The sequence below is a fragment of the Monodon monoceros genome, unplaced genomic scaffold (genome assembly GCF_005190385.1).
Source record: "Monodon monoceros isolate NGI ecotype Baffin Bay Population unplaced genomic scaffold, NGI_Narwhal_1 Super_Scaffold_20, whole genome shotgun sequence".
Taxonomy (NCBI): domain Eukaryota; kingdom Metazoa; phylum Chordata; class Mammalia; order Artiodactyla; family Monodontidae; genus Monodon; species Monodon monoceros.
In genome coordinates, this window is record NW_021703777.1 from 109,628,512 (window position 1) to 109,650,386 (window position 21,875).

A 21,875-nucleotide genomic window follows, 5' to 3' on the forward strand; every position below is an offset into this window, starting at 1 on the left:
AAAGTAGCCATCTGAAAGCCAGGAATAGTTCTCACCAGAAACTTGATCTTGAACTTCTACCTTCCAGAACTGTTACAAAATAAATTTCTGTTGTTTAAGCCACTTATCCTGTGGTATTTTGTTACAGCAACCCTAGCCAACTAATAGAGTCCTGCATCTTACTCCACTCAGTAAAGCCCACCTCAGTCCACGCTGTTAAGTCAAAAAAGCCAGGAGTCTTTCTCCTGCCCTTCCTTCATCCTACTCTCTACATCCAATCCAGCAACATCCATGCTTCTAACTCAAAAATTTATCTTAAATCTCTTTATCAACTGCTCTACACTTTCACTGCCACAATCTCTACTTCAAGTCACTATCGTCTACGGCTCCTCTTGACTGGTTCCCTGGCTTCCACCACAGTGCCCATCACATGCATCTTCCACCCAGCAGCCAGCAAGATCTCTTAAAAATGTAAATGTAATGGGTGTTCTGCTGAAAACCCTTCAGTGATTTCCCCTGGGAACACAGAGCAATATCAAAGTTCTTAACCTGACCTGCAAGGCTTTGTATGTCTGGTCCTGCTCCCTTTCCCAATTTCATTTAATTACCACTTTCCCTGTCACTTTCCACAATCCAGCTACTTTGATCTCCTTTCACATTCTTGAACCCACCCAACTCTTTTCAATCGCAGGGTATTTACACTTGCTGTTTCTGTACGTGGTATGTTCTTCCCCCTACTGCTGCCACAGCTGGAGAAGCCTTCCTAATCATCTATAAAGTAGATTCCCCTATAATTTCAGAGTATCTTCACAACTTTTCTGTATAGCAGTTATCTCAGTTTGTTTGTTCTCTTGAGTAACATCTCTCTCCCCTGCTGGCCTTTAAAATCAGAGATCATTCCTGTTTTGTCCAACACTCTATATCCAAGTCTTACAAGTTCCTGACCTATAGAAGGCATTCAGTAAACACTGCTGAGTTCCTATTTATTCATAAATTTTATATTTCACAGTAAAATTTCATTGCTCATTTCACACATGTTCCACACATTTCCAATTAAGATCATGCCTAGGCACTTCATTGCATATCATTTGTTACTACTCTTGGGACTCTTTTTCTGGTATATTTTCTACTTGGTTTAAGAAAGCTATTAACTTTTCAAGTTTATCTTATCTTCAGCTCCTTTACAAAATTATTTTTAAACCTCTCTTTTTTTTTTTCTTTTTTTTTTTTGTGGTACGCGGGCCTCTCACTGTTGTGACCTCTCCCGCTGCGGAGCTCCGGACGCGCAGGCTCAGCAGCCATGGCTCATGGGCCCAGCCGCTTCGCGGCACGTGGAATCCTCCCGGACCAGGGCACGAACCCATGTCCCCTGAATCAGCAGGCGGACTCTCAACCACTGCGCCACCAGGGAAGCACTCATTTTTAGTTGATTCATCTAATTCTATTTTTTCCTTTCTAATTATGTATGCCTCGCATTTCATGTCACATTGCAAAAAATAAAACATCTGAATAACAAAGAAGATAGCAGTAATCCACATTTTGTTATTTATTCTAACAAAAATTATACTGTGCTGTTTCATTACTAAAATAATCATGGTTGGTTGTTCATAAACTTTCTTGATCATGTTAAAAAAAATCATCTAGTCTTAAGATTTTTATCATTTTAGTTTTTAGTAGAGTCATTTCTTATAAGACCACAAACATTTTTTACTCACAACTGTTAAAACTTTGTTTGGGGAATTCCCTGGTGGGCCAATGGTTAGGACTCAGCACTTTCACTGCTGGGGTCTGGGTTCAATCCCTGGTCAGGGAACGAAGATCCCATGAGCCGCAGGGTGCAGGCAACAAAACCAACAAAAAAACCTTTGTTTACATTATACCTTATTTGCTTCCCACGAAGTCCTCTCTGTTGATTTAAAATTATAATCCAAATAATTATATAAATGTTCTGAATCTTTAGGAGGGAAATCTAAAATTGCTGTGGGGGGAAAAAAAAGCATGTATCTTTACATAGTTTGTTCAATGTCAAATAACTTCTTAATGTTACATTTTATTTATAATTTACTTACAATCATTTTCAACTGAGTCCTTATTAGACTCAGCTGTCACTTGAAAATTCTCTTCAATATTAAAGCTAGTACCTCCTTTTGGAAAGTTTTCTTCATCTGGGAACTAGAAAATAGAGATCTACTTATCAGTTCAGAAAAAAATGTGTGTGCATATCCATATATTTACCTATCTCTCTCTACACATATAGTTTATAGTTATAACTTGAGACATAGACAAACAGAAAGAAATATGTTATAAAGCCAGTTCCATTCCGGAAAAGCAGGGTACATTATATTTCATCAATTCTTATGACTCAAGTTTCTTACATCTTAACAACTTTGAAATAGGGATGCACCTCAAAAATGACATTTTTACATCTCTAATAGCACAGGCAACATCTGTGACATAGTTGTCTTTGCCTGTGCAAGTGCAACTATATGCAAAGTAGTAATACTATTCAAATAATGATGACTTAAATATGACTTTGTGCATTGTTAACATTAGACATATTAAGCAATTCTGCTGTTTAAATGCCTTCAGAAAGATCACACTAGGATTTAGCATTGAAAAAAATGTACTGTGGGGACTTCCCTGGTGACACAGTGGTTAGGAATCCACCTGCTAACGCAGGGGACATGGGTTTGAGCCCTGGTCTGGGAAGATCACACATGCCATGGAGCAACTAAGCCTGTGCGTCACAACTACTGAGCCTGCTCTCTAGAGCTCACGAGCCACAACTGTTGAAGCCCACGAGCCACAACTACACAGCCCGTGTGCCACAACTACTGAAGCCCGGCGCCTAGAGCCCATGCTCTGCAAAGAGAAGCCACAACGAGAAGCCTGGGCATCGCAACGAAGAGTAGCCCCCACTGACCGCAACTAGAGAAAGCCCACGTGCAGCAAGGGAGACCCAATAAAGCCAAAAATAAAGATTAATAAAGAGCAGAAACTAACACAACATTGTAAAGCAATTATACTCCAATTAAAAACAAAAAAAGGTATTCATGGATAGCTTCTATTTGTCAGGCACAGAGTAAGGCACTGGAAATACAACAAACAAGCAGCCACTGACGGTGCCTTCACAAAAGCTGATACTTTTGGTGGGAGAAAATTAAGGACGAAGCAAAATTTGTGGCCCTGAACCAAGATGGCGGAGTAGAAGGACGTGCTCTCACTCCCTCTTGTGAGAACACCAGAATCACAACTAGCTGCTGGACAATCACTGACAGGAAGACACTGGAGCTCACCAAAAAAGATACCCCACATCCAAAGACAAAGGAGAAGCCACAATGAGATGGTAGGAGGGGTGCAATCACAGTAAAATCAAATCCCATAACTGCTGGGTGGGTGACTCACAGACTGGAGAACACTTATACCACAGAAGTCCACCCACTGGAGTGAAGGTTCTGAGGCCCACGTCAGGCTTCCCAACCTAGGGGTCCGGCAACAGGAGGAGGAATTCCTAGAGAATCAGACTTTGAAGGCTAGTGGGATTTGATTGCAGGACTTCGACAGGACTGGGGGAAACAGAGACTCCACTCTTGGAGGGCACACACAAAGTAGTGTGCGCACTGGGACCCAGGGGAAGGAGCAGTGACCCCAGGGGAGACTGAACCAGACCTACCTGCTAGTGTTGGAGGGTCTCCTGCAGAGGCGGGTGGTGGCTGTGGCTCACCGTGGGGACAAGGACACTGGCAGCAGAAGTTCTGGGAAGTACTCCTCGGCATGAGCCCTCCCAGAGTCAGCCATTAGCCCCACCAAAGAGCCCGGGTAGGCTCCAGGGTTGGGTTGCCTCAGGCCAAACAACCAACAGGGATGGAACCCAGCCCCACCCATCAGCAGTCAAGCAGATTGAAGTTTTACTGAGCTCTGCCCACCACAGCAACAGTCAGCTCTACCCACCACCAGTGCCTCCCATCAGGAAACTTAGTTACCCTCATCCACCAGAGGGCAGACAGCAAAAGCAAGAAGAACTACAATCCTGCAGCCTGTGGAACAAAACCCACATTCACAGAAAGATGAACAAGATGAAAAGGCAGAGGGCTATGTACCAGATAAATGAATAAAATAAAACCCCAGAAAAACAACTAAATGAAGTGGAGATAGGCAACCCTCCAGAAAAAGAATTCAGAAAAATGATAGGGAAGATGATCCACGACCTCGGACAAAGAATGGAGACAAAGATCAAGAAGATGCAAGAAATGTTTAACAAAGACCTAGAAGAATTAAAGAACAAACAAACAGAGATGCACAATACAATAACTGAAATGAAAACTACACTAGAAGGAATCAATAGCAGAATAACTCAGGCAGAAGAATGGATAAGTGAACTGGAAGACAGAATGGTGGAATTCACTTCTGCGGAACAGAATAAAAAAAGAATGAAAAGAAATGATGACAGCCTAAGACACCTCTGGGACAACATTAAACACAACAACATTCACATTATATAGGTCCTAGAAGGAGAAGAGAGAGAGAAAGGACCCGAGAAAATATTTGAAGAGATTATAGTCGAAAACTTCCCTCACATGCGAAAGGAAATAGCCACCCAAGCCCAGGAAGCGCAGCGAGTCCAATACAGGATAAACTCAAGGAGAAACAAGCCGAGACACATAGTAATCAAACTGGCAAAAATTAAAGACAAAGAAAAATTCTTGAAAGCAGCAAGGGAAAAACAACAAATAACATACAAGGGAACTCCCATAAGGTTAACAGCTGATTTCTCAGCAGAAACTCTACAAGCCAGAAGGGAGTGGCATAATATACTTAAAGTGTTTAAAGGGAAGAACCTACAACCAAGATTACTCTACCCAGCAAGGATCTCATTCAGATTCGATGGAGAAATCAAAAGCTTTACAGACAAGCAAAGCTAAGAGAATTCAGCACCACCAAACCAGCTCTACAACAAATGCTAAAGGAAGTTCTCTATGTGGGAAACACAAGAGAAGAAAAGGGCCTACAAAAACAAATCCAAAACAATTAAGAAAATGGTAATAGGAACATACATATCGATAATTACCTTAAACGGGAATGGATTAAGTGCTCCAACCAAAAGACACAGGCTTGCTGAATGGATACAAAAACAAGACCCATATATATGCTGTCTACAACAGACCCACTTCAGACCTAGGGACACATACAGACTGAAAGTGAGGGGATGGAAAAAGATATTCCATGCAAATGGGAATCAAAAGAAAGCTGGAGTAGCAATACTCATATCAGATAAAATAGACATTAAAATAAATAATGTTATAAGAGACAAGGAAGGACACTACACAATGATCATGGGATCAATCCAAGAAGAAGATATAACGATTATAAATATATATGCACCCAACATAGGAGCACCTCAATATATAAGGCAACTGTTAACAGCTCTAAAAGAGGAAATCGACAGTAACACAATAATAGTGGGGGACTTTAACACCTCACTTACATGGACAGATCATCCAAACAGAAAATTAATAAGGAAACACAAGCTTTAAATGACACAATAGACCAGATAGATTGAATTGATATTTATACGACATTCCAACCAGAATCAGCAGATTACACTTTCTTCTCAGGTGTGCATGGAACATTCTCCAGGATAGATCACATCTTGGGTCATAAATCAAGCCTCAGTAAAATTAAGAAAATTGAAATCATATCAAGCTTCTTTTTTGACCCCAACACTTTGACATTAGAAATGAATAACAGGGAAAAAAACGTAAAAGACACAAACACATGGAGGCTAAACAATACGTTACTAAATAATCAAGAGATCACTGAAGAAATAAAAGAGGAAATCAAAAAATACCTAGAGACAAATGACAATGAAAACACGATGATCCAAAACCTATGGGAGGAAGCAAAAGCAGTTCTAAGAGGGAAGTTTATAGCTATACAAGCCTACCTCAAGAAACAAGAAAAATCGCAAGTAAACAATCTAACCTTACACCTAAAGGAACTAGAGAAAGAAGAACAAACAAAACCCAAAGTTAGCAGAAGGAAAAAAATCGTAAAGATGAGAGCAGAAATAAATGAAATAGAAACAAAGAAAATAGTAAAGATCAATAAAACTAAAAGCTGGTTCTTTGAGAAGATAAACAAAATTGATAAACCATTAGCCAGACTCATCAAGAAAAAGAGGGAGAGGACTCAAATCAATAAAATGAGAAAGGAAAAAGGAGAAGTTACAACAGACACCACAGAAATGCAAAGCATCCGAAGAGACTACTACAAGCAACTCTATGCCAATAAAATGGACAATCTGGAAGAAAAGGACAAATTCTTAGAAAGGTATAAGCTTCAAAGACTGAACCAGGAAGAAATAGAAAATATGAACAGACCAATCACAAGGAATGAAATTGAAACTGTGATTAAAAATCTTCCAACAAACCAAAGTCCAAGACCAGATGGCTTCACAGGTGAATTCTATCAAACATTTAGAGAAGAGCTAACACCCATCCTTCTCAAACTCTTCCAAAAATTGCAGAGGAAGGAACACTCCCAAACTCATTCTATGAGGCCACCATCACCCTGATACCAAAACCAGACAAAGATACTACAAATAAAGAAAATTACAGACCAATATCACTGATGAACACAGATGCAAAAATCCTCAACAAAATACTAGCAAACAGAATCCAACAGCACATTAAAAGCATCATACACCATGATTAAGTGGGATTTATCCCAGGGATATGAGGATTGTTCAATAGACGCAAATCAATCAATGTGATATACCTTATTAACAAACTGAAAAATAAAAACCATTATGACCATCTCAATAGATGCAGAAAAAGCTTTTGACAAAATTCAACACCATTTATGATAAAAACTCTCCAGAAAGTGGGCATAGAGGGAACCGACCTCAACATAATAAAGGTCATATATGACAAACCCATAGCAAACATCATTCTCAATGGTGAAAAACTGAAAGCATTTCCTCTAAGATCAGGAATGAGACAAGGATGTCCACTATCACCACCAGTATTCAACATAGTTTTGGAAGTCCTAGCCACGGCAATCAGAGAAGAAAAAGAAATAAAAGGAATACAAATTGGAAAAGAAGAAGTAAAACTGTCACTGTTTCCAGATGACATGATACTATACATAGAGAATCCTAAAGATGCCACAAGAAAACTACTAGAGCTAATCAATGAATCTGGTAAAGTTGCAGGATACAAAATGAATGCACAGAAATCTCTTGCATTCCTATACACTAATGATAAAAAATCTGAAAAGAGAAATTAAGGAAACACTCCCATTTACCATTGCAACAAAAATAATAAAATACCTATGAATAAACCTACCTAGGGAGACAAAAGACCTGTATGCAGAAAACTGTAAGACACTGATGTAAGAAATTAAAGATGATACCAACACATGGAGAGATATACCATGTTCTTGGATTGGAAGAATCAATATTGTGAAAATGACTATACTACCCAAAGCAATCTACAGATTCAATGCAATCCCTATCAAATTACCAATGGCATTTTTTACAGAGCTAGAACAAAAAATCTTAAAATTTGTATGGAGACACAAAAGACTCCAAAGAGCCAAAGCGGTCTTGAAGGAAAAAAACAGAGCTGGAGGAATCAGACTCCCTGACTTCAGACTATACTACAAAGCTACAGTAATCAAGACAATATGGTACTGGCACAAAAACAGAAACATAGATCAATGGAACAAGATAGAAAGCCCAGAGATAAACCCACACACCTATGGTCAACTAATCTATCACAAAGGAGGCAAGGATATACAATGGAGAAAAGACAGTCTCTTCAGTAAGTGGTGCTGGGAAAACTGGACAGCAACATGTAAAAGAATGAAATTAGAACACTCCCTAACACCATACACAAAAATAAACTCAAAATGGATTTGAGACCTAAATGTAAGACCGGGTCCTATAAAACTCTTAGAGGAAAACATAGGAAGAACACTCTTTGACATAAATTACAGCAGGATCTTTTTTGATCCACCTCCTAGAGTAATGGAAATAAAAACAAAAATAGACAAATGGGACCTAATGAAACTTCAAAGCTTTTGCACAGCAAAGGAAACCATAAACAAGATGAAAAGACAACCCTCAGAATGGGAGAAAATATTTGAAAACGAATCAACAGACAAAGGATTAATATCCAAAATATATAAACAGCTCAGGCAGCTCAATATTAAAAAAACAAACAACTCAATCTAAAAATGGGCAGAAGACCTAAATAGACATTTCTCCAAAGAAGACATACAGATGGCCACGAAGCACATGAAAAGCTGCTCAACATCACTAATTATTAGAGAAATGCAAATCAAAACTACACTGAGGTATCACCTCACACCAGTTAGAATGGGCATCATCAGTAAATCTACAAAGAACAAATGCTGGAGAGGGTGTGGAGTAGAGGGAACCCTCTTGCACTGTTGGTGGGAATGAAAATTGATACAGCCACTATGGAGAACAGTATGGAAGTTCCTTAAAAAACTAAAAATAGAATTACCATATGATCCAGCAATCCCACTACTGGGCTTATATCTAGAGAAAATCATAGTTTAAAAAGACACATGCACCCCAATGTTCGTTGCAGCACTATTTACAATAGCCAGGACATGGAAGCAACCTAAATGCCCATCAACAGATGAATGGATAAAGAAGATGTGGTACATATGTGCAGTGGAATATTACTGAGCCATAAAAAGGAACGAAATTGGATCATTTGTTGAGACGTGGATGGATCTACAGACTGTCATACAGAGTGAAGTAAGTCAGAAAGAGAAAAACAAATATTGTATATTAACGCATATACATGGAACCTAGAAAAATGGTACAGATGAACCAGTTTGCAGGGCATAAGTTGAGACACAGATGTAGAGAACAAATGTATGGACACCAAGAGGGGAATGCCACGGGGGGGCTGGGGTGGGATGAATTGGGCGATTGGGATTGACATGTACATACTGATGTGTATAAAATTGATGACTAATAAGAACCTGCTGTATAAAAAAATTAAATTAAATTAAAAAATTTAAAAAGGTTAATAAAAAGTATTGTGTTCACAGAAAGACAAGAAAACAAAACAGTATGATATACAATAAAACACTATGCTCAAATAAATATAAAAGAATATTCCACTAAATATAACATTAAAAATCCAAGTGAAGGGCTTCCCTGGTGGCGCAGTGGTTAGGAGTCCGCCTGCTGATGCAGGGGACATGGGTTCATGCCCTGGTCCGGGAAGATCCCACATGCCGCAGAGCAGCTGGGCCCGTGAGCCATGGCTGCTGAGCCTGCACGTCCAGAGCCTGTGCTCCGCAACGGAAGAGGCCACAACAGTGAGAGGCCCGCGTACCGCAAAAAAAAAAAAAAAAAAATCAATTATAGGTGAATTACAGATCAAAATGTGAAAGGCAAAATAATAAAGCTTCTACAAGATAACATGAGAGTATCTTTATGACCTTAGGGTAGAGAAAGCCTTCTAAAATAAGACAAAAAAGCAATAATCAGAAAGGAAACAATAGATAAACTGTATTGTATTGAAAATTATAAACTTCCATTCATCAAAGGCATCACTAAGAATGAAAGATAAGTCAGAGTCAGGGAAGATAAGCACGCCAATTAAAAACTGAGGAAGAAAGCTTAACAAACACTTCATGAGAGAGGATACAGAGAAGGCTAATAATACACAAAAAGGTCCTAACCTTATTATTAGGCAGGAAAATGCAAATTAAAACCACAATGAAATAACACTACATACCCACCAGAATAGCTAAAATTCAAAACAAAAAACTGTCAGCACCAAGTGTTAATGAAGATGTAGAGTGATGGGGACTCTCATACATTCCTGATAGAAAATATAAACTCTAATAACCATTTTGGAAAGCAGTTTGGCATTATCTACTAAAAGTAAAGACATGCATATCTAGTGACTCAATAATCACACTTCTAGGTAGTGTAAATAACAGAAGCATGTCATGTGTATACACATTCATGATATATCACAGCAGTACATGATTATTCACAGCACTATTATCTGTGATAACCTCCAAAGGCAAACAACCTAAACAACTGAAGAATGTATTGGGGTGTATTTACACAATGGAATCCTACACCAGCAATGAAAATGAATAAACTACAGCGACAAGCAACAACATGGATGAAGTTCAAAACTGCAATGTTGAACAAAAGAAGGCAGACACACAAAAAAAACACTGTGTATTACTCTAAAGTTTTAAAAGCGAAACTAATATATGGTATTATAAGTCAAAATGGTGGTTATCTTTGGGGAGAATGGAAGGGGTAGTGATTGAAAGGGGGCAGAAGGGGTACTTCTGAGATGCTGGTAATGCTCTATTTCTTAAGGGTGGAGGTTACATGGGTGTGTTCACTTTGTGGTAATTATTGGGCTGAGCACTTACAATCTGTGCACTTATTTTGTATGTGCATTATGCTTTAATAAAAAAGGGAAAAGTTTAAAAAAGTCTCTTTAACAGTTACTGTTTCAAATATATGCATACATCCTTTCTCCATAACCTTTTCTATTTGGGTAGCAATGACAGGTACTTGGTGTCCTACTTAGTGGGGAGAGGGGTGGATATTAGAAGGAAAAAAAAATCTGCTAGCTGTTAAATATATTTTCTATATGTAATCTGCCTATCTGTTCTTGTCATAAATTTCTACTATTGTCTGAAGTGAAAAGTAATCCTTTAAATTCCTGATCCTAAAAAGGCAGTAAATCTTTCAAATATTTTTGTCTTATTTAGTTTGATTTAAGATATGATATTTCTTGTCAATTTACTAAACTTTTTTTTAACTTACAACTGTACAGATTTAAATATACTCTCTTTACAAAATTTAGTATTGACATAAAGAAAATGATTTGGCAAGATGCAGCTATAAAAATATTTTTAAGGGCTTCCCTGGTGGTGCAGTGGTTAAGAATCCACCTGCCAGTGCAGGGGACACAGGTTCGAGCCCTGGTCCGGGAAGATCCCACATGCCACGGAGCAACTAAGCCCGTGTGCCACAACTACTGAGCCTGCGCTCTACAGCCCGTGAGTCACAGCTACTGAGCCCACGTGCCACAACTACTGAAACCCGCGTGCCTAGAGCTCATGCTCCGCAACAAGGGAAGCCACCACAATGAGAAGCCCACGCACTGCAACGAACAGTAGCCCCCACTCGCTGCAACTAGAGAAAGCCCATGCGTAGCAACTGAAGACCCAATGCAGCCAAAAATAAATAAATAAAATAAATTAAAAAAAAAAAAATATATATATATATATATTTTTTTTTTTTACCTGAAAGAAGTCAATCTGCATACAAGTGCTAGGCAGCTCTGGTGTCAAAAAACAACTGTTTGTCGTGCAGTTTTCATACACAATGCTATCTGGAAACTGACTGCATTCAAGCTGTGAGCTGTGTCCTCTCACTATCACAGCACTAGCAGCTGATCCTTTCACTTGATGCCCTTGAAATTCAACAGGCTATAGTAAATTATTAAAAATGAGTATTACATAAGTATACATATTTACAATACACACATACAAAGAAAATAATGCATAATTCGGCTTTCTATTGAATATTAATGTAAATAATTACTAAGAGACTAATACTGAAAACCAGGAAATATTCCTATTATCCTAAAATATGTTAAGCGTAGACTAATTTAAAGTGCAGGGATTGGGGCTTCTCTGGTGGCACAGTGATTAAGAATCCGCCTGCCAATGCAGAGGACATGGGTTTCAGTCCTGGTCCGGGAAAATCCCACATGCCGTGGAGCAACTAAGCCCATGTGCCACAACTACTGAGCCTGTGTGCTAAAGCCCACAAGCCACAACTACTGAGCCTGTGTGCCACAACTACAGAAGCCCACGCGCCTAGAGCCCATGCTCTGCAATAAGAGAAGCCACTGCAATGAGAAGCCAGAGCACCACAGCGAAGAGCAGCCCCTGCTAGTGGCAACTAGAAGAAAGCCCGCGCACAGCAACACAGTCAAAGATAAATAAATAAAAATAAATAAAACATTAAAAAATAAAGTGCAGTGATTTAACTGCATTCAAGGTCAACATTAATACGTATGATTTTTTTTTGTTTTTTTACAAACACAAGGAGTGTAATGATAATGGGTTGATTAAGCCAGAAAGACACAGGTGCTCCTTCCTCTATGCTTCCACTATACATTACACAACATTTTTGGTTTTTTATTTTTGTTTTGGCCATGGCTTGTGGAGTCTTAGTTCCCTGACCAGGGATCAAACCCGGGCCCTTCGCAGTGAAAGCGTGGAGTCCTAACCACTGGACTGCCAGGGAATTCCCCACAACTTTCCATTATAGACATCACATTACACTACAATGAAGTTTCTTCTTATCTGTATACTAACTGTACTGCAAGCTCCTTGAGGGCAAAGACTCTTCTGCTTGCTTCATCAGGATATCACCTGATGATTAAATATCACCTGGTATTTAATACCATGCTTGGAATACAGGAGGCAATCAATAAACACATGATAATAGGAAGGGAAGAGAGAAGGAACAGAGGAAGCATTTTCCTTTAAGGGTTTTGTAAACTATCAGGCTATTAGCAAGAGGGATGCTGGGTTCCCAGCTTCCCAGATGATCTGATCCTATAGCTCTGAGAACAAAGGCCTAAGAGTACCAAGACAGACATGTACCTCAGAGGGGTGCTTTCACGCCCTCAGAGACTTGGTCTGCTTTCAGACTTCAGATGGCTTTCTCTGCTGCCCCATTGAGGGTTCTAGGGTTTTTACTCTGTGCAGGGTGACAAAGCCTACCCAGAATGTGGAAAAATAAAGAGTATGTAGAGTCAAAGGAATGTACATAGAGAATGAATTTATTTCTAACTGATAAACTAATAGAATGACAAAAATACATAATCTGAATATTCTCTTATTTAAAAATGAGGATTCTAAATCACACATTTGAAAGGAACTAAATTGCCTCTGAAACAAGAGTCTTGTTGAAAACATTATTCTGAATTTTAAAACATAACATATATCAATAAAAAAAAGTCTAAACCTTTAAAGACTGTATATTTCTGCTTTGTTTCATGTGGAATACAAATTCTCTACAAGCAAACAGGTGCCTTGCTTTCTTTGATGCTATGTAGATCCTTTCCAGAGATCTGCTGAGTTTTAAGAATAGAATCACTATTTACAAAACCCAACCATTTATATGCTGTTGTCTCTATCAATTTTTGCTGTGGAGTGGGTAGCATTACTCAGAGCTTGGGTTATATATACTTCTATCCCTTCAGCCTGAAGTAAAAGTGGTGGAGTAAACTATAATGAATTAAAAGTTATAAACATCTTCACTTTGTTCTACACAGAACATTCATTAACTGTACTTTACATATCTTTGTGCCCAATCCCTAGGATATCCTATGCATACATAATGCATCATTAGTTCATTAGTAACAGAGAGAGGGCTCAAGACCAAAAAAAGGGGTAGGAGTCATTAGTGTCTCTTGTTCTTAAAACCAGGTTAATTCATTTTGCTCACTAATCTTCTGCTTATGAAAACTCTGATAGTTGTGTAAAAAAACAGCAGGAAAACACTGTGGCTTAGAAAATCAATTCTTCACAAATTTTACCTTGGGGTCACAGGTTTCTCTCTCCATTTGTTTAGGAATAACAGCTAGAAAAGCAGTCTCTTCTTCACTGCCCAAGGAAAAGAACTAGGATAAAATATCAATAAGTATGTTAGCTAAAATAGTTTTGTAGGTGTTTATGAGTTTGATGGGAAAATATTCCTCAAACTTAAAGTTAAGTCTGCCCTTTCAAAATGATGATACTTGTCATCTCCATCTTGCTTCTCTATATACATACATACAATAAGCAACCCCCGGCAAAGGAGTGCTCTAGCAGAGAAAGTACTATACTAGTTAATTTAAAAACTCAGCATATTAGAAAATTGGAATTCTAAACTTTTAATTGAATTCTTTTTTAACATTGCTGGGTATGTTATAAATCCCATACTAATATTTATGTTAATGCAGATTATTTAATTCAAAAATTAGTGTAAAATTAAAGAAGTGTAATAGTTTATTTAAAGAGAGAATCATCTTCTAGCCACCATAAAACACAAGATACAGACAACAGCAACTAGTAATTTTTAGTTCATCAAGTAACAATATAAAATAGCCATAATTTCTAATATGAACTACAGACTCAGAAAATGAACTCAACTGTACAAGTAATTTCTTTATGTTTAACAAATATGGAGAAAAAATTTGCCACTAAAAGAGGTAAAATAGTGTATTTATTCAAATAATAGTCACTTTCCTTTTATAACAATATACATAAGCACAACTGCCAATCAGGTAGATCTTAAAAACATTCAACTCATATTTTAGAACTAGCATTTTTGAATATAGTGAGTTTAAAAAATTAGTTAGCATATTGTATCTTCTAGCTCCTTTGCTTTGTGTGACTAATCACACTTACAGAAATAAGGTGAAGGTGGCATTAGATATTAAGAGCACCCTAATTTTAAGTTTTGAAAGTTCCTTCTATCACTAGGTGTGTATGAAGACTTTGATTCAGAGAGTTGTAGCAAGAAAGCTATTATAAAAACACAAATGTACTTTGATATTAATGCTAAAAAGATTTAAATATTTTTTTTTGCAAAAAATTCTAAGACCTTTTTCATTATTGTGAGATTATAAAATATTTTGCTTTAAAAATATATGACATTTATTTAAATGGCAACTCATCCTGGAGGGAAAAACAGTGATAGTGTTAATTTGCAATTTATACTTTGTGATAATTATACTTGAAAAAGTTTAAAACGTTTTCTTTTGTTTTTCTGTTTTTTTTTTTTTTTGCGGTACACGGGCCTCTCACCGTTGTGGCCTCTCCTGCTGCGGAGCAGAGGCTCCGGACGCGCAGGCTCAGTGGCCATGGCTCACGGGCCCAGCCGCTCCACGGCATGTGGGATCCTCCCAGACCAGGGCACGAACCCGTGTCCCCTGCATCAGCAGGCGGACTCTCAACCACTGCGCCACCAGGGAAGCCCTAAACCGTATTTTTTTCAAGTGAAAAGAACCCAGTAAGAATGTGATCATTTGTAAGCAGCTGCTGACTGTTCATTATTTTATACTCGATCTTGTAATATAAGGGTGAAAAATGATTGAGTCACCACAATGGATTTTGTTTTATTTTGTACTCTTCTAGGCAACAGAGCCTGCAGGTGCAGTTGTAATTGTCAATGACAATTCTTGGATTAGGTAATGCTTGCAAGTTTGAAAAATTAGCTTTATGATAAAATATTTGTTATTTACCCAAATTCTACTGACTACACAGGACACTTATACAAGACAGTAGACTCATCTAAATGAGTATAAAAGGGTAACTAATTACAAATAAATTTGAAAACTGGCAATATAGAATACAAACGTATAATTACATGCCATACCTATATATACGAATACAATTTCTGGCTATGTTACATTTTAAAAGTTAACTCACCTGCAAAGACTGAAGTGATTTACTTGGTTCAACTTCATTTTCTTTTATCATCTTAGGAATAGAACATTAATATAAGATAAGCCAAAAGGTAATAGTAACTTAGAAAATAAAATATAGATTTTTTTAGACATAAGAAATATAAGGTCACCATTACTAATAATCAAAGAAATAAAAACTAAGTGTTGATTAAATACTATTTCACTTAGGAAGAATTTTAAAAGATCTCAGTACTGGTAAATATGAAATGAAACAAATATCCATATTGTAAAACATTGAGATATTTTGATTTGACTTATATCAACAATCTAAGAAAGTTGTTCTTGGCCTCTCAAATTATCAGTTCCATTTCTAAGAATCAAATCTAAGGAAATAACTAAACGTAAACAATAATTTATGTGCAAAAACATCTACTAAAGTTTTATTTACAAAAGCAAAATGCTGGAAATGATCTAAATGTCCAAAATAGGGAACTGTTTGTCCAAAGCGTAGGATATCCACGAGATGGAATGATAAGTAACCTTTAAAAGGTATGTGTAAGTGTTCTTAATAATGTGAGAAAATACAATATGATATTAAGGAGAAAGGATATAAAACTATTTGTACCCATCAATCTGACCATATTTTTAAAATTAGGCCAAAAATGCCGGAAATGTTAATAGTAATTATCTCCAGGTAGTATGGTAAGTTTTATTTTTTCTTTACCTTTTTCTGTATTTAAAAAAAAAAGGAGGAAAAAATTGATATTATTAAAAAAACAGTAACATGGAAAATAGAATATGATACAAACTGGGGGTAAATGAAACAAGGAAAGAACTGTCTCTTCAAAAGTGCTAAAAGCATCTTCACTGAGAAACACTAATCTAGATAACTTATTGTAGAATTTCATTTCATCCTAATTAGTACTATTATTTTTTATATTATTTCTATGGTTCCCAAACTGCTGTAACAAGGTACTTTGGGGTGCCACAGTGAACTCAACAGAGGCTCCACAAGATATTTTAAATTTGAGGGAAACACAGTGTCATTAGACATCTGTCAGAAACGGAACAAACTGCAAACTCAAGGTAGTTCAGTTTCAACATCAGATTTCATGTCATTTCTGTCAGTGACATCATATCTTTGTGAAGCTGGGTTTTAGGAAATGGCTATGATAAAAATCAATTGCCATACAAAAATCAATGTGGACCCAGAAACTGAATCTATTCCAAGCTTTGAGAAGTTGCACAGTGCCCAACAAGTGCATGCATTCCATTAGTAACTGTGTTTATTTAAAAATAAAATGCTTATCATAACCATTTCACAATATATGCATATATCAAATCATTATGTTGTACATCTTAAACTAATACAATGTTATATGGTCAATTATATCTCAATAACACTGGAAAAAAAAGACAAAATGCTTACCAAATTACTAAGTTTTTAATACTACTAACTAAATAAATGGAACTGTTAGGTTTCTTTTGGCCAAGCAATGCAATAAAAAAACTCACTAAGATACAGGAGAGGTCATGAACCAACATAGCTTCAGACCCCTGTATTTCTATAGTATCATTACAAATTATAGAACATTCTATATCAAAATAATAAATATACTGACAGAAAAAAATGTACCTGTTGAGGATCCTGGTTCAGATGAGGAGACTTTGGTACAGCTTGTGAAACTACTGCAGTCAATGGTTTCCTAGCTAGAATGGACAAAATCCAATGATCTTGTTCATCATAAATATAGTAGTGCTCTAAAGATTTTAAAAACTTATTTCTAAAACTGAGTGAAACAAGGAATATAACAATTATTTTCAAAATACAGTATGCCAGGCACTGGGGAAACAGCAGTGAACAAAACAAACAAGATCCCTTGAAAAGAAAGGGACACAGAAGATAAATAAATTCAGATCGTGATACAAAAAGGTTTCATAACACAGGGTGAAATGAGAGAGTAACGTTAGCAGGATGACCTGAAGAGATCTCTCACAGGAAGTAACATTTATGCTGAAACCTGAAGACAAGAAAAAAGCAGCTATGCAGGGGTAAAGGTGTTCAGGTGAAAGGCAGAACAAGTGTAAAGACTCTGAGACAGAAAAAGCTGGCAAGCCTGCAGAATGGAAAGGAGGATGGGGGGAACTCAGCCGGCTTGAGAACGAAGAAGAGCGTTCTGAGAAAGGTCTCAGAAAATATTGGGAGATTAGTCGAAAACTTCCCGAACATGGGAAACGAAATAGTCAATCAAGTCCAGGAAGCAGAGAGTACCACCCACAGGATACACCCAAAGAGAAACACACCGAGACACATATTAATGAAACTATCAAAAATTAAATACAAAGAAAAAATATTAAAAGCAGCAAGGGAAAAGCAACAAATAACATACAGGGAATCCCCATAAGATTAACAGCTGCTCTTTCAGCAGAAAATCTGCAAGCCAGAAGGGACTGGCAGGACATATTTAAAGTGATGAAGGAGAAAAACCTGCAACCAAGATTACTCTACCCAGCAAGGATCTCATTCAGAGAAATTAAAACTTTTACAGATAAGCAAAAGTTATTAGAATTCAGCACCACCAAACCAACTTTACAACAAATGCTAAAGGAACTTCTCTAGGCAGGAAATACAAGAGAAGGAAAAGATCTACAAAAACAAACCCAAAACAATTAAGAAAATGGTAATAGGAACATACATATCAATAATTACCTTAAATGTAAATGGATTAAATGCTCCAACCAAAAGACATAGATTGGCTGAATGGATACAGAAACAAGACCCATATATATGCTTGTCTACAAAAGACCCACTTCAGACCTAGGGACACATCCTGACTGAAAGTGAGGGGATGGAAAAAGATATTCCATGCAAATGGGAATCAAAAGAAAGCTGGAGTAGCAATACTCATATCAGATAAAATAGACTTTAAAATAAAGAATGTTACAAGAGACAAGGAAGGACACTACACAATGATCATGGGATCAATCCAAGAAGAAGATATAACAATTATAAATATATATGCACCCAACATAGGAGCACCTCAATACATAAGGCAAATGCTAACAGCCATAAAAGGGGAAATCGACTGTGACACAATAATAGTAGGGGACTTTCACACCTCACTTTCACGAATGTACAGATCATCCAAAATGAAAATAAGGAAACACAAGCTTTAAATGACACATTAAACAAGATGGATATAATTGATATTTATAGGACATTCCATCCAAAAACAACAGAATACTTTCTTCTCAAGTGCTCATGGAACATTCTCCAGGACAGACCATATTCTGGGTCACAAATCAAGCCTTACTAAATTTAAGAAAACTGAAATCATATTAAGTATCTTTCCCAACCACATCACTATGAGACTAGATATCAATTACAGGAAAAAAAACTGTAAAAAATACAAACGCATGAAGGCTAAACAATACACTGCTAAATAACCAAGAGATCACTGAAGAAATCAAAGAGGAAATCAGAAAATACCTAGAAACAAATGACAATGAAAACACAACAACCCAAAATCTATGGTATGCAGCAAAAGCAGTTCTAAGAGGGAAGTTTACAGCAATAAAATCCTACCTCAAGAAACTACTCAAACAACCTAACCTTATACCTAACGCAATTAGAGAAAGAACAAAAAAACCCCAAAGTTAGCAGAAGGAAAGAAATCATAAAGATCAGATCAGAAACAGATGAAAAAGAAATGAAGGAAACAACATCAAAGATCAATAAAACTAAAAGCTTGTTCTTTGAAAAGATAAACAAAATTGATAAACCATTAGCCAGACACATCACAAAAAAATGTGAGAAGACTCAAATCAACAGAATTGGAAATGAAAAAGGAGAAGTAACAACTGACACTGCAGAAATACAAAGGATCGTGAGAGATTACTACAAGCAACTATATGCCAATAAAATGGACAACCTGAAGAAATGGACAAATTCTTAGAAAAGCACAACCTTCTGAGACTGAACCAGGAAGAAACTGAAAATATAAATAGACCAATCACAAGCACTGAAATTGAAACTGTGATTAAAAATCTTCCAACAGGGGGCTTCCATGGTGGCGCAGTGGTTGAGAGTCCACCTGCCGATGCAGGGGATGTGGGTTCGTGCCCCAGTCTGGAAGGATCCCACATGCCGCAGAGCGGCTGGGCTCATGAGCTATGGCCGCTGAGCCTGCGCGTCCGGAGCCTGTGCTCCACAGTGGGAGAGGCCACAACAGTGAGAGGCCTGCGTACTCCAAAAAATAAATAAATAAATAAAAATCTTCCAACAAACAAAAGCCCAGGACCAGATGGCTTCACAGGCAAATTCTATCAAACATTTAGAGAAGAGCTAACACCCATCCTTCTCAAACTCTTCCAAAATATAGCAGAGGGAGGAACACTCTCAAACTCATTCTACTACGCCACCATCACCCTGATACCAAAACCAGACAAAAATGTCACAAAAATAGAAAACTACAGGCCAATATCTCTGATGAACACAGATGCAAAAATCCTCAACAAAATATTAGCAAACAGAATCCAACAGAACATTAAAGGATAGTACACCATGATCAAATGGGGTTTATCCCAGAAATGCAAGGATTCTTCAATATATGCAAATCAATCAATGTGATACACCATATTAACAAAATGAAGTATAAAAACCACATGATCATCTCAATAGATGCAGAAAAAGTTTTTGACAAAATTCATATGATAAAAACTCTCCAGAAACTAGGCACAGAGGGAACCTACCTCAACATAATAAAGGCCATATATGACAAACCCACAGCCAACATCATTCTCAGTGGTGAATAACTGAAAGCATTTCCACTAAGATCAGGAACAAGACAAGGTTGCCCACTCTCACCATTATTATTCAACATAGTTTTGGAAGTTTTAGCCACAGCAATCAGAGAAGAAAAATAAAAGGAATCCAGTTCGGAAAAGAAGAAGTAAAACTGTCACTGTTGCAGATGACATGATACTATACATAGAGAATCCTAAAGATGCCACAAGAAAACTACTAGAGCTAATCAATGAATCTGGTAAAGTTGCAGGATACAAAATGAATGCACAGAAATCTCTTGCATTCCTATACACTAATGATGAAAAATCTGAAAGAGAAATTAAGGAAACACTCCCATTTACCACTGCAACAAAAAGAATAAAATACCTATGAATAAACCTACTCAAGGAGACAAAAGATCTGTATGCAGAAAACTATAAGACACTGATGTAAGAAATTAAAGATGATACCAACAGATGGAGAGATATACCATGTTCTTGGATTGGAAGAATCAACATTGTGAAAATGACTATACTACCCAAAGCAATCTACAGATCCAATGCAATCCCTATCAAACTACCAATGGCATTTTTTACAGAACTAGAACAAAAAATTTCACAATTTGTATGGAAACACAAAAGACCCCGAATACCCAAAGCAATCTTAAGAAAAGTGGAGCTGGAGGAATCAGGCTCCCAGACTTCAGACTATACTACAAAGCTACAGTAATCAGGGCAGTATGGTACTGACACAAAACAGAAATAGAGATCAATGGAACAGGATAGAAAGCCCAGAGATAAACCCACACACATATGGCCACCTTATCTTTGATAAAGGAGGCAAGAGTATACGATGGAGAAAAGACTGCCTCTTCAATAAGTGGTGCTGGGAAAACTGGACAGCTACATGTAAAAGAATGAAATTAGAACACTTCCTAACACCATACACAAAAATAAACTCAAAATGGATTAAAGACCTAAATGTAAGGCCTATAAAACTCTTAAAGGAAAATTTAGGCAGGACACTCTATGACATAAAACATAACAGGGGGGCTTCCCTGGTGGCGCAGTGGTTGAGAGTCCGCCTGCCAATGCCGGGGACATGGGTTCGTGCCCCGGTCCGGGAGGATCCCACATGCTGCGGAGCGGCTGGGCCCGTGAGCCATGGCTGCTGAGCCCGCGCGTCTGGAGCCTGTGCTCCACAACGGGAGAGGCCACAACAGTGAGAGGCCCGCATACCGCCAAAAGAAAAAAAACAAACCAATCCAAAAATGGGCAGAAGACCTAAATAGACATTCCTCCAAAGAAGATATAGATTGCCAACAAACATATGAAAGGATGCTCAACATCACTAATCACTAGAGAAATGCAAATCAAAACTACAATGAGATATCATCTCACACCGGTCAGAATGGCCATCCTCAAAAAATCTACAAATGATAAATGCTGGAGAGGGTGCGGAGAAAAGGGAACCCTCTTGCACTGTTGGTGGGAATGTAAATTGATATAGCCACTAAGGAGAACAGTATGGAGTTTCCTTAAAAAACTAAAAATAGAACTACCATACGACCCAGCAATCCCACTACTGGGCATATATCCTAAGAAAACCGTAATTCA

General features: G+C 37.5%; 1 protein-coding gene across 2 annotated transcripts in view; it reads right to left on the minus strand.

The window, feature by feature from the left end:
* ZGRF1 (zinc finger GRF-type containing 1) overlaps nt 1-21,875 on the minus strand; it is a 66,534-nt gene that overhangs the window by 27,287 nt on the left and 17,372 nt on the right. The window contains exons 6-9 of one of the 2 annotated variants that reach the window (XM_029235539.1): nt 17,110-17,183; nt 15,496-15,546; nt 13,620-13,703; nt 11,308-11,493 (exon numbers count right to left, since the gene is read on the minus strand). In XM_029235539.1, coding sequence (XP_029091372.1) covers nt 11,308-11,493; nt 13,620-13,703; nt 15,496-15,546; nt 17,110-17,183 — 395 coding nt within the window. The remainder of the gene's footprint in view (nt 1-11,307; nt 11,494-13,619; nt 13,704-15,495; nt 15,547-17,109; nt 17,184-21,875) is intronic. The other variant, XM_029235540.1, reaches the window with a different exon arrangement.